At 59.9% G+C, this 17,040-nt stretch overlaps 2 protein-coding genes across 7 annotated transcripts; both read left to right on the forward strand.

Annotated features, from left to right (window-relative positions):
- The first annotated feature begins 53 nt into the window (after window positions 1-53).
- On the forward strand, window positions 54-13,273 carry STAMBP (STAM binding protein). Of its 6 annotated transcripts, none has more exons than XM_032092094.1 (10): window positions 54-292; window positions 2,059-2,289; window positions 6,501-6,576; window positions 7,476-7,571; window positions 8,079-8,412; window positions 9,082-9,206; window positions 9,954-10,091; window positions 11,759-11,871; window positions 12,204-12,303; window positions 12,729-13,273. In XM_032092094.1, exons 1-10 carry the CDS (start codon window positions 159-161, stop codon window positions 12,783-12,785), a joined length of 1,404 nt encoding a protein of 467 aa, XP_031947985.1. In that variant the 5' UTR covers window positions 54-158; the 3' UTR covers window positions 12,786-13,273. The 6 variants fall into 6 exon arrangements, with proteins under 6 accessions (XP_031947985.1, XP_031947980.1, XP_031947981.1 ...); XM_032092089.1 differs by having other exon boundaries at window positions 54-266; window positions 7,476-7,534; XM_032092090.1 differs by having other exon boundaries at window positions 54-266; window positions 7,476-7,534; window positions 8,082-8,412.
- A 550-nt stretch (window positions 13,274-13,823) lies between these two features.
- On the forward strand, window positions 13,824-17,009 carry LOC116435611. The gene is made up of 2 exons (XM_032092102.1): window positions 13,824-15,385; window positions 15,433-17,009. Exons 1-2 carry the CDS (start codon window positions 14,462-14,464, stop codon window positions 15,556-15,558), a joined length of 1,050 nt encoding a protein of 349 aa, XP_031947993.1. The 5' UTR covers window positions 13,824-14,461; the 3' UTR covers window positions 15,559-17,009.
- Window positions 17,010-17,040: the final 31 nt, after the last annotated feature.

Here is a 17,040-nt window from a genome sequence, read left to right on the forward strand (position 1 = left end):
GGTCTCGGGCGGGGGCCTCGCTCCGTTTTGGGGTGAGAACGGCCGGGTTCGGGTGCTGCCCCTTTAAGGCGTGACGTCACGACGTACGACGTTCCGCTAAGGGAAAGGAAGCTGCTGCGCGGCCGGGCGGAAGCGGGCGGTGGGTGCTACATACCCGGATGTTAAGGCGGCTTCTCATTGGCTGCTGGCAGCGGGGCGGGGCGGTGCCCCGGCGGTTGGGGAAGAACCCGGAAGTGCTGAGGAGAAACGGCGGCCGCCCGCGCCAGGTCAGGGATGGGCCGGGGTTCGGGAGGTCCCTCCGGGACAGGGGGTCCCGGCCTCGGCCGGGGGGGTCCCTCTGATCATGGGGGACGGCTTGAGGCGCCGGAGCCGCGGTGCTGGGGCGTCCCGACCTGTCCCGAGAGACTGCGGCGGGAGGGCTCCGGTGGGGGGGGCCGGAGGGTCTCGCATGGAGGTCCGGTCTGGAGGGGTCTGGAATCTTCCCTTTAAGAAGGGGGACCCTCTCAGGAGTGTTGCGGCTGAAGGAGAATCCCGTCGCGGGGGTGGCTGTGGGATCCTGCGCCTCAGCGGTGCGGAGCGGCTGTTTGGGGGTGACGCTCCGGGGGGGAGCCTTCCCTGCTCCCCCCTGCAGGGCAGGGGCTGGGGGGCTTGTGGAGCGCTCTGATTTTGGGGAGGGGTCCCTCTCTATCTCCCGGTGAGCTGGGGAGGGTCTGGAGTTTGGGGGCTGCGGCTTGGGGGGGGGGGGTGGTCTGGGCAGTTCGTTTGGAGAGGCGCTGTGGGAATTAGAGGGGGGCTCGAGGGAGTTGCGGGGGGGGGCGGTGTCTGTTGTGCCGGGGGAAAAGGACTGCGAGACTTGGCAGGGGTTATTCTGAGGCAGGGATGCAGAGCTGTGCCTTGGGGAGCGGCTGAAGCCGAAGCACCAGCAGGGCTGGGGAGAAGCTGAAGCCCCCCCTGAGCTGTGGCTTCGGCCTGGGAGCCTCTGGCGGAGCTGAATCCCACGGGACAAGAGGCTCCTGCAGGGCGTGGGCTGGGAAACGCAGATCTGCCTGCCCTCAAAAAGGGGCTCCCGCTGCGGGGTGACCCCCAGAGGGGCTCCCCTCCTCTACCAGGGCCCGCTGGGCACCTTTCCCTCCCTCAGGAAGGTGCATGTGGCAGTCCCTGCAATGTCACAGGGAGTTTAACCCTTACCTTGGTCCAGGGTGGCTTTTCCGAGGAAAAACTGCTTTTGCTGGAGGAGGAGGAGTGTTGTGGAGGATTTCTGGGCTCGCTGCCCCTCAATCCTGGTGCTGCCTCCACCAGCTCCTGCTGTGGGGCTGTGGAGTTTTCCCACACGGATCAGGTCGTGGCGCATTCCTGGGGTGACGGGAGTGCCGCCCACAGCGCAGGCAGAGAGGGATGGCAAGTTTGGGATGGAGCCTGTTGGGTGAGGATGGGTCTGGGAGGATCCTGGTGCCATCAGGAAAACGCTGCAGGGCTGAAACCCCGTGTGGAGCTGCTCTGCTCCAGAGTGGAACTCCCTCAGAACCAGTGGCACCCCAGGCTGGTGAGCAGCACTGGGGAGAAGCAGCGGGGAAGGAAGAGCTGCTTTGGCTGGGATTTGGAGGGGTGAGAGCTTGGAATCCACGTGCAGGGGCTGACCTTGAACGCGTTGTCTGCTTTTCAGGTTGAACAGGTGAATATCCGAGTGCTCTGCCCAAAAAGAGCTGGGCTTCTCCCAGGTCCCTCCCTCAGGACATAGCTTGGCCCATGGATTAAATGCTTTTCTGCTGGCAGGGGGGTGATTTCTGTCAAGGAAAAAGAACCCTGAGGAAACTGGATGGGGATTGTCCCGTGCCAGTTCCTGTGCTCGGGAGCTGCACAGACTCCCCAGGGTTTGGGCACAGGCCCTGCCAGAGCTCCAGGAGCACTGGGACAGCGCTCTAAGGGACAGACTGGGATTGCTGGGCTGCCTGTGCAGGACCAGGGCCTGGACCTGCCCACCCTGTGGCTCCTCCACCTCGGGCTATCCCCTCTCCGTCTCACCCCGGTTCTGACGTCCCTGCCTCCCTCCCGCCGCAGAGCCCGAGCACGGCCCATGTGTGTCACCATGCCCGGGCAGGGCAGCGCCAGCCTCCCGCCGGAGGAGCGCGTGCGGCGGCTGATCCGGGCGGGCAGCAGCGTGGAGGTGAGCGAGGACATCCCCCCGCGGCGCTACTTCCGCTCGGGCGTGGAGATGCTGCGCATGGCCACGGTGTACAGCGAGGAGGGCAACATCGAGCACGCCTTCATCCTCTACAACAAGTACATCACGTAAGAGCCGCGGGCTGCAGGGGGTTCCTGGGCTTGGGGAGGGGTGTTCGGAGCCTCTCCCGGCTGCTGCAAGGTTTTGGTGAGCTGGGAGAGCTCCAGAACTCGGGGTTCTGGCCAGTGCTCTGCTGCTGAGGGGTGCCACAGCTGGTGGGACTGACCAGGGGATGTGGTAGAGGCGTGAGGCACAAACCCTCAGGTGCAGCTCACAGAATCCATAATCCCAGAGTGGTTTGGCTTGGAGAGCATCCAGTCCAACCCCCTGCCAGGCAGGGGCACCTGGAGCAGGTGAGACAGGGACACATCCAGGTGGGTTTGGAATGTCTCCAGACAGGGAGACTCCTCCCTGGGCAGCTGTTCCAGGGCTCTGCCACCCTCCGTGGAAAGAAGTTCTTCCTCCTGTTGAGGTGGAGCTTCTCGTGGTTTATCTTACGGCCATCACTCCCTGTCCTGTCACTGGGCACCGATGGAAGGAGTCTGGCACCATCCTCTGACACCCCTTTGAGACACTGGTGTGTATGGGAATGAGATTCCCTTGGGAACCAGGCTGATCTTGGATTGCTCTGGCCCTCTGGAGACTCCTGTCAGCAGCAGAGATTTTATCCACCTGTAAGTCAAAGTTTGCAGGTGTTTCTGCACCTAAATTGGCCTCAGTTTTTCTCTAGGTTGGCCGTGACATCCTAGGGCTGGGCAGGGATCCATGGTCAGGGAGTTTTGTATCCCATATCTACTGGAAGGGTCGAGGCTGGGTTGTGGTTTCTCTAATAAAGGAGAGCCTGTTTTACTCTGAGGTTACTACAGCCTTCCACAGCAGGGAGCGAGTTCCTCCTCCAGGAGCAGGGACCACTCGGGGATTTATTTGCACACCTCAGGAGCACAGTCCAGCCCCCCCAACACAGCTGTGTGCCTGTTGCTGTTGAAAGGGATGGAAACTGTGATCCCAGCAGCACAGAGCCCTGTTCCTGTAGGCTTTTCCCCCTAAATCCGTCCCTCCTGCTTCCGCCCGGCGCCACTGCTGCGCTCTGTGCTCTCTCCCCGCTCACCCAAGCTGTGCCTGGTGTCTCCGTGGGCATTTTCCCTCCCTGCCCTGTGTGCAGGGTTCCTGCCCCTTAAACCCAACACATTTTTCTCTGATTAGCTTTCCTCCCCGCCTCGCACTTCCTGAGCTTTTATGGGCATGGTGGCGAGGGCCCTGGGAAGTGTAAAACCTTTGGGAAGCTTTCCAGGCCCCTTACGCAGCCTGGGCCGAAGGAGAAACTTTTTAACTAAACAAATGAACTTGAGGCCGTTTCATTGTAGCAGCCAGAGGTGCTGGGTTGTATTTCCAGCAGCTTTCAAACGCTCCTGGCATTTCCAGCCTGGCTGCTGGGCTGCCGGGAGGGTGGAAAACCTCCCCTTGGTGGGATTTCTCCAGGGCTGACGAATGTGAGCTCCTACCCTGGATTGTCCAAAGATAGGAACTTAATGCCACCGTCATTTCTTCCAGTGGAGATGGGAAGCTGGAGCTCAAGCCGTAGGTTTGATGTTTTGTAGGTGTCCTGATCCAGAGAGCAAGAGGAGGCACTGGGAATTTACTGAATTTGCTCTACTCTCCTAGGAATGGGGCCAGGCTGAGGGAGCTGGGGGTGTTCAGCCTGGAGAAGAAAAGGCTCTGGGGAGGCCCTAGAGCCCCATCCACTCCCTAAAGAGGGGTTATAAAAAAGAGAGAAAAGGACTTTTTATACAGGCAGAGAGTGTCAGGCCAAGGGGGGATGGTTTTAAACTGCCAGAGGACAGGGCTGGATGGGATATTGGGAAGGAATTGTTCCCTGGGAGGGTGGGCAGGCCCTGGCACAGGGTGCCCAGAGCAGCTGGGGCTGCCCCTGGATCCCTGGCAGTGCCCAAGGCCAGGCTGGACATTGGGGCTTGGAGCAGCCTGGGACAGTGGAAGGTGTCCATGGCAGGGCTGGCACTGGATGGGCTTTGAGGTCCCTTCCCACCCAACCCATTCCATGATTCTGTAACCATCTCCAGGACTTTTAGCACGTGTCTTGTCACCTCACAAGTCTTGCCTTGCTTTTCATCCTGAGCAGCTTCTTCTGCCTTGATCCGAGTGGGTGTTTCCCTTGGATCACCAGCAGGAACGCAGGGTTGGTTTTGGTAGGGCCAAATAAGAAGGAAAAAAGCAACAAGACACAACTTTGCTGTGGTGTTGGGGCTCCCTGGTTTGCTTGGCCCAGCTCCAGGGACTCGCAGGGGTGTCACAAGGGCCTCGAGAGCCACTGGCTTGGCCTGGGCACCGGAGCTGTGCTTAAAAACAGCCCCTGCTGGGGCTGCTCGGTGCCAAACAGCTGCTGCTGCGTTGGGCTCAGGGGCAGGCAGAGGTTTGAACCAGCAGCAAACTCCTGGCCACGGGAGCTGCAGGTTTTGGTCTTGCCAAGCCTCAGCAGGGCTGTCCATAGGAAACCTGAGCTGTTCCAGCCCTTTCTCTGCCCCATCCCAGCCTGCCACTGCTGCTCTTGTCCTGGAGTTTTCCTCTGGCTGCCTGAGCCCTCCTCTCATCGTCCTGCCCACTTTTTTCCCCCCACTTCCTGACTTGTGGAAACCCAGCTGTCTTTGCTGGTTTTTCCATCCTGCCCAGGCCAGCATCTGCTCTTAATCCTTCTTAATTAATCCCTTCCATTTTAATCTACGAGCTGTTGGCAGCGCTCGGGGCCTTGTTGTGCCTCCTCGGCACAGTGACCTACTTCACACCCCCGGCTGGGGCTTTGGGAGGGAGCCACGGCCCCTCCACGGCTCCCTCCAGGGCTGTGCCCTGGCTCTGCTGATCCTGCATCCTCGCCAGGAGCGTTCCAGGTGGCAAAAAGTCCTTCCTCGTCCCTGAGGGCTTGGAGCAGCTGGGTTTGTTTACTGCACACGCAGAGGTTTCTCAGAGTTTCTGTGCCCCCCTGAGTTTTTCCTGCTTGGCTCTGCTGGGTTGGTTTGTGCTGCTCTCTGTGGCGTGGTCTGGTCCTGTATTCCCTTGTTCCCTGTGCCTCGACAGGAGGCTGCTCTCCAAAGGAGCTGGAACATCCTCCTGTGGATGCTGAAGCAGTGCAGCCAAGAGGCAGGAGGGAGGGCAGGGATTTTGGGTTATCCCCAAAGCTTTGTGGATGGCCAGAGCCAGCAAAGCTGGGCTTGCAGGAGAGAAGGGCCTAGCTAAGCTCACCTTGAGCTCACCCTGTCACCGCTGGGGGCTTGGTCACAGATTAAATCGAGGTGTCTCAAGCCTGGGGAGCCTCAGAGAGCTGAGCCAGGGTGAACTGCCCTTTGTTTGTGGGATTTCCTCCTTGTTTTAGTGCTTGCAGAGCTCCACAGGAGGATCTCATTGTGGCCTTGTAGTGAGGCCCTGGCACAGGGTGCCCAGAGCAGCTGGGGCTGCCCCTGGATCCCTGGCAGTGTCCAGGGCCAGGCTGGACAGGGCTTGGAGCAGCCTGGGACAGTGGAAGGTGTCCCTGCCATGGCAGGGCTGGCACTGGATGGGCTTTGAGGTCCCTTCTAAGCCAACCCATCCTGGGGTTCTCTGAGGGGGAGAACAGTTCCCCCAGGTGCAGAGAAGCTGGGCATTAACCCGTTCATACCCACCCTGATTTCCCTCCCCAAAGCCAGCACGGAATTCTCCCTCCTGCCTGGAGTCCCTGGGGTGCTCAGGCTGCAGAGCCCAAAGGCTCCCGCTGCAGCGGCTGGGGCTGTTGGGAACTTGCTTTTAACTCACCTGCAGGTTTTCCCTGTCCAAGGTCTGAGGTAATTTCCCCTCGTGCACAAACTCCTTGTCCCTCGGTGCGTGAGGATGGTGAGCTCTGAGTCAGCAGAGTCCTTGAGCTGGGGTGGAATCCCGGGATGCTCCCAGGTGCCGGCAGGTGCCCGAGCGCCTTCCTCAATCACCTCTTGTGTCCTTGGTGGTTTAGACCAGCTTATTAATGGTTCTCTTCAAAACAAATGTGTTTATCCCTGCGGATCATCTCTGGAGGCCAGGTGGAAGGGAAACCTGTGTGGGGCACTCCCTTGGGATCAGGCAAGATCCTCCTGAGTGCTGTGCAGAGCTCCAGGGGCCGCTGTGGGATGGAGGGTTTCCTGCAGAAAGACAGACTGCCCTGATGGGGAGCACAGGGATCCCCCAAAACACTGCTGAGTGTCCCGTGCCTCCTCCCTTCCTGCCCTGGCTCAGACCTGCGGCTTCTCTCTCGTTCTTCCAGGCTCTTCATCGAGAAGCTGCCGCAGCACCGCGATTACAAAAGCGCCGTCATTCCCGAGAAGAGGGAGACGGTCAAAGTAAGTGGGGACAGCGCCGGGTCTGGAACGGGAACGTGGTCGGGGTCATCGACCTTGGGCTTCCGTGGCTCTGGGATGAGTGGTCCCTACAAATACTGAGAAACCATGGCCTGGCCAGGCAGTCCTGACCCCTTGGGATTCAGGTCTGGGCCCCTCACTCCAGGAAATCCATTGTGGGGCTGGAGCCCCAGGATCGGCTGAGGGAGCTGGGAAAGGGGCTCAGGCTGGAGCAAAGGAGGCTCAGGGGGGACCTTGTGGCTCTGCACAAGCCCCTGACAGGAGGGGGCAGCCGGGGGGGTCGTGCTCTGCTCCCAGGGAACAGGGACAGGAGGAGAGGGAACGGCCTCAGGCTGGGCCAGGGGAGGCTCAGGGTGGATACTGGGGAAATTCCTTCCCCAAAAGCATTGTCCGGTCCTGGCACGGGCCTCCACCATCCCTGGAAGTGTTTCAAAACACCTGGGGATGTGGTTTAGGGGTGGACACGGCAGCGCTGGGGGAATGGTGGAACTTGATGATCCCGGAGGTATTTTCCAACCTAAACAATCCCACGATTCTCTGAGTTATGGTTTGGGGGGTCCTTACCCCGTTGCACTTGCACTGGACTGGTGTCCAGTTTACTTCCTTTTGAGCCCTGGGGTGTCCTTTCTTCCCTGTTCAAGTCCCTGCTTTTTAAAGACCACGTGGCTTTTCCATGTGTGGATGTTCAAAGTGGTGATATTCCAGGGAATCCTTAGAGATTCCTCAGCCACAAGAAGCTACAATTCCCAAGAGGAAAGCGCAGCCCTGCCTGAGCTCTTGCTCGGTGATTTTGGTGGTGGGATTTTGGACTCTTCAGCTGCTCAGGTTTTGTTTTTCTTGCCTTGGGGCTGCCCCGCTCTGACCCTGGTTTCCTCCTCCAGAAACTGAAGGAAGTAGCCTTTCCCCGAGCCGAAGAGCTCAAGGAGGAGCTGTTAAAGAGGTACGCCAAGGACTATGCTAAGTACAAGGAGCAGGAGGTGAGTGACAGGAGACTGGAGGCCTGTGCTCCTCAGGAGCCCCTCAGCCTCACAGGGTTTGCAAGGGGGCAGCTCTCCAGGGCTCCCTGGGTGCTCGGGAATGTCCCCAACTTCCAGGCTCCAGGCTCGTCCCCTGCTGTCACCGTGGGTGGCTCTGTCAGAGGTGTCCCTGGCTCTGGGGTTCTGTGGGCAAAGCAGACGCTCAGGGCAAGTGGGACTTTAGGGACAGGATGGGGGGACATCAACCTGGGACTGTAATTCCGTGGAAGAGGGAGGGGAAGGCCGTGGTTTTCTCCCTTCAGTGCAGCTGGCTCTGGATCTGTGCTCTGCAAGCTGAAGTTTCCTTGCAGAAAACGCTGTTTGCTGGTGGCCTTTTGCAGAGCCTTTAGAAATAACCTGGGGATGGCTGGGGGTCTGCCCCGGGCTCCTCTCTGCTCCTGTCTCTGGGTATGTTTCTCCTCGCAGCAGGACGCAGAAGGGTAATTTGCACACCCTTTGGCTTTGCAGCAGCAGCTGGAGGAGGAGAAGACTCGGGTAGCCCTGATGAAGCAGCAGCAGGCAGAGCAGGAGCAGTTCCATGCCTTCGAGGAGATGATCCGGCGGCAGGAGCTGGAGAAGGAGCGCCTGAGGATAGTGCAGGAGTTTGGAAAGCCAGAGCCGAGTCCCCAGTGTGTGGATGGACCCCTCATCCCTGGCGTGGAAAAGCCCCCAACAGATTTAACCCCAAAGGTTCCGGCCTCTCCAGTTCATCCAGCGAGTCCATCAGCGGGGACTGTCCCATCCAAACCTCCTGTTGTGGACAGATCTTTGAAGCCCAGTGCTTTGGGGAGCACGGAGAGCAGTTAGTACCTCTTGGAGCATCCCTTCTCCCTGCTGGGGCTGAGCCAAACTCAGCCAATTTCTCTGGGAGGCTCTTGGAATTATCTGATCATGGCTCCGTCCCTCGTGGAAGTTTCCTCTCCCAAGATGTTGTCCGGTGAACGCTCACAGGGCTGGGGAGAACTGTCTCCTCTTGGGAATGTGCCCTCCCTGCTTTTCCAGCCCAGTCTCTCTGCTGTTCCAGGGTCTGCAGCCTGTTTGCCTTTTCCTTGATCCAAATACTTGTTGGAGATTGGGGTTTAGTTCCTGGCTGGGCTGATTGAATCCTCCTCCTGACCAAATTCGACTAAATGTGGTTCCAAAACGCTCATTCAGACGTGTCCAGTGGCTGGGTCTTGCCCAGTGACACGTCCTGCTTTAAATAATGTTTGCTAAGCGTGTGTGGTTTCATTTTTGCTAACCAAACACTCCTTTTGACACCCTGCTGAAGGATCCTTCCCCTGCTCTGAAAGAGCTGGTGCCTGTCCTTTATCAGTGTCACAGTGACACATTTCTCTGTGCCCGCCACTGCAAGGGGAGTTTATCTTCCCAGAAGGATTTTCTCAGTCTCATCCTCTCAGATCCTGCCCTGAGGGACCATTTCTCCAGCGTTCCTGACTCTTTGCTCCCTGTGCTCCTCTTCTCCCCGCAGATGCAGGTGTGGATGTCCTTCGCCAGGTCATTGTCCCCAGGGAGCTGTGCCAGAAATTCCTGCAGCTGGCTGATGCCAACACCGTGCGGGGTGTGGAGACCTGCGGGATCCTCTGCGGGAAGCTGGTAAGGGGACAGCCCCAATGGAGACCCCAAAAGGGGCACGGGGACTGTTTATCACAGTGTCATGGCTTTGGGAATGGCTCAAGGACCCTGATTTTTGTCCTGGAATTCTTCAGTGTGGTTTCAGGCTTCCATGAGAGTGCTAGGGATGATGTGCCTCTCCCTTTCCTCGTTTCCAGGTTGGGATTTCCCCACCCTGAGTGAGGTGCCAACCTGAGTCCCCATTCAGCTTCCTCTCTCCCGTTGGTGACATTCCTGGTGGCATTCCTGGTGGCAGGCAGCTCCGGGCACTTGTCCTTTGGGTGTCCCAGCTGGTGACCCTCACGCAGACGAGGCTGACAGGACACTGCTGTCCCCCAGAGTTTGCGTGCCCAGGTTTTGTCGGCAGCTCCAGCCCATCTGCCCTGAGTCACTCACACAAGTTTGCTTTGAAATGAAGTTGTTTGATGTAGCAACTTCCTGCAGTCCAGCTGCTTCCAGACACTGGGGATGGTTTAGGGATGAGGCATCATCCCCTTTTGAGTGGAGAGCTTGGTTTGGGGGGGTGTCCAGGACTTCTCTGAGCTCCTGTGGGGGCTCTGCACAGCAGGGAGAGTGAAACAGGGAGAAAATCCTGCGACTCCTTTGTCGGTAACTTGGAGCTGCACCTGCAAACAGGTGGTGGGTGCATCCCTGGGCTTGTTCCCAAGGCTTGGGAAATTCCCTCATGTCCGGGGAATAACAGCCTCCTGTGCTGCCACTGCCTTGCAGATGAGGAACGAGTTCACCATCACCCACGTCATCGTCCCCAAGCAGCTGGGAGGCCCCGATTCCTGCACCACGGAGAACGAGGAGGAGCTCTTCATCATCCAGGACCAGCACGGCCTCGTCACTCTGGGCTGGATCCACGTGAGTCTCCTTCCCCTGGCACTTCCCTGGCCTCCAGCACGAAGGGGAAGGGCTGGTGGAGCAGGGCTGAACTTACTGGAGGAGATGGCAGGGAATGGGCAGCAGCCTCTGGTTGCCTTTCTCCCTCTGGTCCAGTCTCATTCACTACTCTGATGGAGAAACCCAGGCCTAGTTTATGTTTGTGTCCCTTCCTAAAGCATCAAGCCCTTTGAAAGGGAGAGAGGAAAGGTTTAGACAAGATATTGGGAGGAAACTCTTCCCTGTGAGGTTGGGGAGAAGCTGTGGCTGTCCCTGGATCCCTGGGAGTGCCCAAGGCTGGGTTGGATGGGGCTTGGAGCAGCCTGGAGCAGTGGAAGATGTCCCCTGCCATGGTGGGGATGTCACTGGATGGGCTTTGAGGTCCCTTCCAGCCCAAACCCTCCTGGGATTCTATGGAAGTGGGATCTTGGACATGAAACTCACATTTCCTCCAGCTAAAAGCCGACTCCAGCGGCGCCGTGGGGGCATCCCAAGCTCCCCTGCCAGAGGGACACCTCTCCCCTGCTGGGTCCCTGTGCAGTCCTGCCTTGCAGGCAGCCCTGGGTGCCCTGCTGTGAGCTGTGCCAGTCACAGGCTCCTCCCTGGCTGCCCTGCTGTCCCCACGGAGCCTTTGGCAGTCGGAGCCGTGCCAAGCAAAGCGTTCAGAGCTGCTGAGTAATCTCTCGAAAGCAGCAGCTGCCCCGAGGGCTTGGACAAGGAAATGCTGCTGCTCCAAGTGGCTGCTCCAAGGCCACCTCTGCAGTGACAGACCTGCCACGCTCTGGGACCCTCCGGAATTCCTTTGGCCCTCCTGGTGGTCTTGGCAAAAAAAACCAAAACAAAACAAACCCAAGCAGCAAAAGGAGCAAGAGCTTCCATCAGGAGTTAAGGTGTGAAATGTGGCTGTCAGCAGGAGCTGGGTGAGGTGGTGGTGGTCAGGGGTTGTGCAGCCCTCCATGGAATGTGATATCCTCCATGGAATGTGATATCCTCCATGGAATGTGATATCCTCCATGGAATGTGATATCCTGCAGTGCTGTGGCACCCCGGATGGGCTGAGCCCCTGGAGCTGCACTTGAGGAACGTGTGAAGTGCCCTGCAAGGACCATGGTTGTGGCTTAAAGGTGTGATTTTTCCATGGAATGTGGCAGGAATGTAGAGCTCCTTTTGTAGGCGACTCCAAATGGAAAAGAGGAGCACGGCTGGTTTAGGATAATCCAAAAAAAGGGGCTCCGAAAGAGCTGGAAGGGACTTAGGACAAGAGCAGGGAGTGTGATAGGACACAGGGAATGGCTCCCCACTGCCAGAGGCAGGGTTAGATGGGGTATGGGGAAGGAATTCCTGGCTGTGAGGGTGGGGAGGGGCTGGGATGGAATTCCCAGAGAAGCTGGGAAGTGTCCAAGGCCAAGTTGGACGGGACTTGGAGCAACCTGGGTTAGTGGAAGGTGCCAGGGTTGGAACTGGATGGACTTTAAGGTCCCTCCAACCCAAACCATTCCATGAATTCCACTCCAGGTGTGCAGGTGCATCCCCTGTGCCCTGCAGGGAGCTGTGTCTCCTCTGTCCCAAGGTTCTCCTGGCACACCCGATCCCTTGGGATCAGTTTTCCGAGCCTGCTGTAACTGCTGTCCCCGTGTTGCCCGTTGCAGACCCACCCCACACAGACAGCGTTCCTGTCCAGCGTGGACCTGCACACCCACTGCTCCTACCAGATGATGCTGCCAGAGTCCATCGCCATCGTGTGCTCTCCCAAATACCAGGAGTGAGTAGGGATGCCAGCAGTGAGTCTGGGGGTGGGCTGGGAAGGCTTTTCCCTCTTCCCCTCTCAGATTCCTGGCGAGGGGATGAAGTGTCAGCTCACAGCTCACACCTGACAGCTCTTGGGAGCTGTTTTCAGGGGCCGTGTCTGGCTGCCCACCCCTGACACGAGGTTCAGGGCTGGGGAGAGGAGTTTCCCAGGAACTGAGGTGCCCCTCAGCCTCAATGTCTGCTCCTGCTCGAGATGAGCAGCCCCAAAGGTGCTCCTGGGGGCCCAGGGGATGTGGCTGTCCCTGCAGAGGCTCGAGCTACAGCGCTGCTGTTCCTCTGCTCCAGGACAGGGTTCTTCAAGCTGACGGAGCACGGCCTGGAGGAGATCTCGTCCTGCCGGCAGAAGGGGTTCCACCCCCACCCCAAAGACCCCCCTCTCTTCACAGTGAGTGCCCCTGGGGCCGTGGGGGCTGTGGGGTGGGGAGTTGGTGTGTTGGACGCTGCGTTTGAATTAAAGCCTGTGACCAGGAGGCTCAGCCTGGCTGGGGCTGGTCTCCAATTCCCAGAGTGGAGGTGCAGGAGCTTCCCAAGATTTTCCAGCTGCTGGAAGTGTGGTGCAGAGCTCCTGGCTGCAGGAACAGGGTGAGGCAGCAGCCAAGGGCTGTTGGAGGGGGGGATTTGTGTTTGGGGCCTGCCGCGGTCGCTGTGTGGCACCGGGCAGGGCCAGTGGATGGGGTGATCCGAGGAACTGGATCCGAGGGCTGTTCCGGGAAAGCACCGGCTGCAGGTTGTGTCAGGAGGTAGAGGACACTCACCTGAGCTGTGGGAATATCTGAATAACCCCCTGTCCCCTCTTCTCCTCTCTTCCAGACCTGCAACCACGTGTCAATAGTGGAGAGAGACGTGGTGCTGATGGATCTCCGATAAGCCTCTTGCCTTACCCCTTCCCGGGAACCACCCACCGTCCTTTAGGCCTAGGGAATCGATTTTCTCCCTCCTGTAGCAGATGATTTCTACCGTGTAGTGATCCCTCCCTTCCCTCCCCCGCGCTGGAGCTGGATCCCTGCCCTCTGCAGAAGCCCCTGGAACCTCCATGCCCGGCGTGGGGCTGGCGGATGGGGCTGGAGCTCCAGGTGTGGGGAGAAGCCATCTGGGAGCTCAGAGACAGAAGCCAACACTACTGCAGTCGTTCAACTCCAATCCACGGCTCGAGCGGCCTCCTGGGGAGGTTCCCCGTGCCTTGCTGCAACCCTGAGGTGTGGAAACCTCTTCAAGTGCTTTTGGGACTTGCCCAGTTTAACCCATGCCCTGTTTCGTCCCTGTTTCCCGGCTGCTTGGTCTCAGCACAGCTTCCAGGAGCAGATAAATCTTTCCTGCAGTTTAAAGTCCAACCTTGCTGACCCCTCTGAGCCCCACACGAGCTCAGTGCTGCTTCCTGGTGCTCGTGTGTCTCTCTGGGGAGGGAAGAGGGCCCGACCTCCTTTGGGATCCCTCTTGCAGCGTTTCAGGGCTGAAGATCCCTGGATGTGGCGCTGCTTTGCACCATCCCAGCAGCGTTTAGGGGTGTCTGGGCACTTCATCCCTTCTCCTGGCTGGGGGATGCCCTGGTGTTACCAGGAGGAGCTCGGTCTCCTGGCCGCCATCGCCGCTCCAGGATAGGATTCCAACAGCTTTGACCACTTCCATCCTCACGGATCCCTGTGCCTGATTGCCTCTGCACATCCCAAAGCAGCAGGAAGCCTGTCCTTGCCAAACCCGAGTGCTCCGTGACGTCGCTGTTGTGTGGGACCCTCCTCTGAGGTGCTTTAGTCGGGTGCCAAGCCGAGATTTTCCTCCCCTGTGCTCCGTGCCGAGCCCCCGCCCTCGGGGGGGGAGGGAAGCAGCAGCATTCCAAGGTGGGAAGCAGCTGTGCCGAGGGCTGGGCTGAGCTGAGCTGGGCTGGGCTGGGCTGGGCTGGGTGGCACATGGCCGAGCGGGGAGGGGAGCGGGCTGGAGCTGCCTTCCCACCTGGCGAGCAAACATCGCCGTCCTTCTGTCGTGTGCTTGTACACCCAGCCCCCCGTGGTGTTCCTTGGGCACACATGGATGGGATTATCCGGGCCGGGCCTCCTGTGCCACTGGTTTTCTTTGAGCTCTGTCTGTGGGTTGGGGTCTGGCTCGGAGGGAATCCATCCCTGCGTGACAAGTGCTGCTCCCAGCTTTTCCCAAGTCGCTTTTGGGAACAGGCTGGCCCCGGGGGTGGGAGGGGAGCGAGGGGCCTTCGGGGCATCTCTGGGAACTCATTTCAGACCTAATTAATTTAAACCGTGCTCGGAAGGGGGGTGCAGTTTCCATGTAGGATTGTTCATCCCGCAGCTCTCCACAGCTCAGAGCAGCTCCTCACCCCGAGGGCTCCCCCGGAGCAGCGTGGGGACACAAAGTGCAAAATTACATCTTGCAAAGCAGCAATTCCTTCAAATCTGTTGGGAATATCCCAAGGGATTTATCCCAGCTCCACATCCCTGCAGGTCTCAGGTCTGAGCCGGCTCCAGGAGAGGAGCTGGTGGCACATCACCACTTTTGTGTTGTCCCAGGGACTGACAAACCTTCCCAGGGGATTTTCCATGTTCCTTGGAGCAGGGTGTTCCTCAGGTCAGGGCCCAGCTGCTCCGAGTGCTCCCAGCTTTTTCATCCCTTTTTTTTCACCCCGAGTCCCCGAGTCCTCCCTTTGTGTGTCAATGTCCTGGCGCTGCTGCCCGTGTCCCACGAGCCCACCCTGGCTCTCCAGCTGTGCCAGATGTGGCTGTCACACCTTCACATCGCCCAAAATGAGGTTGGATTTGGGAGGAGCTGAAAGCGAACATGAGCTACGCGTGGCAGGAATGATTTACTGGGACAGGAATGATTTACTGGCTGTAACAACGCGGGTCGTGTGTCCTGGGGGGTTCCTGCAGGCAGGGAGTGATGCTTATCTCCACCTCAGGAAAGGGAACGGATCCAAATCCCTCTCACCATCCCTCTTATCGTGGTTTGCCCATCCTCAGCAGCATCCCGAGAGGCTCCAAGCACGAACATTCCCCCCGAGGGAGGTGCCGAGGGCTGGGCCGGCGCCGGGAGTTTTGAAACGCAGCGGCCGAGCAGGGGTTGCCCCCTCCTCGTCCCACGCTGCTCCCGGCCTCGCCTGTGCCGTGGGATGCCTGGCGTTCCTGCGAGCATCCCGGGGCCGCCGGCCGCTGGATTGGCTGCGGGGGCCAAACCTTGCCTTTTTAGGCTGCGCGTGGGCTCCCGCTCGGGGCTGCGCTGCCGCCGGCCCCGCTCCGGCCCCGCCGTGGGCCGGCGTGGTCGGGATCCCACAGGGATGGGGGAGCCTGGAGCTGACCCGTCCCCAGCAGGAGCGACGAGTCCCGGAGCTGCTGAGGGGTGTCCGGGGTCGGTGTTCCCCGGTTTGCACCAGCTCAGGGGTCAGGGAATGTCCCCCTGCCTCGGGTCGGGATGGGATCCTGCCGGGGCTTTGGGAATGTCCCCCTGCCTCGGGTCGGGATGGGATCCTGCCGGGATTTGGGAATGTCCCCCTGCCTCGGGTCGGGATGGGATCCTGCCACCGACTCCGTGCGACTCCTGGCACAGCCGTGCTCCTCCACAGGGGACTCTGCCGCTGTTGCCTCCATCACCCCCCTTCTCCCACCCCCGCTCTGTTTGGTTTGGGAATCATTTATTTTAAAGGGGTTTTTTTCCAACATGTCATATATGGCAGCCTTTCCCCCTCGGTGACCTCATGTTTGGCGGGGACCCAGCCGGGCTGGGATGTGAGGTGGCAGCGGGACCCCGGGGCTGGGGGCGTGGGGGGGTCACCAAGTGCCCGGCCAGGGGACAAATCCAGCCCCTGTGAGCTGCGTCACAGGGAAAGGGAGCAGCCTGGCAGAGCCATCCCTGGGGGATATTGGAGCTGTGAACGGACTGGCAGCGCTGGGGGACCCCGTGTCCCTGTCCTGCTCCGGGGGTGACAGCCCAGGTGGGACAGAGCCATCCCTGGGGGACACTGGAGCTGTGAACGGACTGGCAGCGCTGGGGACGCCCCGTGTCCCTGTCCCTGTCCCTGTCCTGCTCCTGGAGTGGCAGCCCAGAGCCCGCTCCCTCCCTCTGGCACCATGGGGCCCACCAGGACCTTCCCTTGGTCCCTTGGCTGCGGTGGGACGCTGCAGCTCCTTGTCACTGCCCCAGTGCCGGGATGTCCCTGCCCCGGGCACAGCTCGGGATCAGCCTGGGCCCCTCCGTGCCTCAGTTTCCCTCGAGCCCCGCGAGCTCTGGGGGGTGACTCCGGGGCATCTCTCCTGCCTCCCCTGGGTGCTCCGGGAGACTCCCTGGTGAGGGCCCGTTGTCCTTAAAAAGGCAGCCGGGAGCTCGGGAGCTGCTGGTTGGCCTCTGCCAGGGCCAGGGGCCTCTGTGGCTCCGCTCCCACTGCCAGGGCTCGGCCGCAGGGCTGGGGGTGGCCCCGGCGCCCCCGGGCTGTGTCCGGGCAGGGGGGCTCGGGGACAGCACCCACCCGGCCCCTGGAGGGGTCTGAGCTCATCCCACCCCCAAAATCCCCCGGCAGGGATCAGCACTGGGTGCAGCCGCAGCGCGGGGTCGGGATTCGGACCCACAACTCCCAGCCACAACTCCTGGCTCAGGCCGAGGATTTGGGGCACGAGGGGCTTTGGGACACCAAAAGCCCAAAAACGGGGGCGGGGGCAGAAAACCACAGGGAGAGGCAGCTCAGAAGCGCTGGATGCCAGGGCTGCGGGGGGAACCGAGGCCGGGAGGAGGCGAGGCACCAACCCCGCGCGTTTCCAGCATCTCAGCGATGCCAAATTCCCATCCCGGCTCCGGGGTGTCCCCACGGCGGAGCCCCAACACCCACCTCCACCCGGGTGGGGTTTCTCCACACGCTCCCCAGGAACTGGGGTCACTCGCACCTCCTTTTTCCGAGCCCGTCGCTTATAAGGACTTGTGTCTCACTTGTTTATCGGAGCGGAGCATAAAAGGAACGTCCTCACAACGGGGCCGCTGCCTCCCAAGCATCCCCACATCCATTTTCCTACAATAATTAACCGTGCTGGGTCCTACCACCAGCCCAAGGTCAATTTAATGAAATAAAACACCTTATATGGCCATATGGCCAACACACCATCACTGAGCCTATTTAGGGTCTTTGTTTAGAGAG

This window comes from Corvus moneduloides, chromosome 27 (assembly GCF_009650955.1).
Source record: "Corvus moneduloides isolate bCorMon1 chromosome 27, bCorMon1.pri, whole genome shotgun sequence".
In the NCBI taxonomy this organism is placed as follows: Eukaryota; Metazoa; Chordata; class Aves; order Passeriformes; family Corvidae; genus Corvus; species Corvus moneduloides.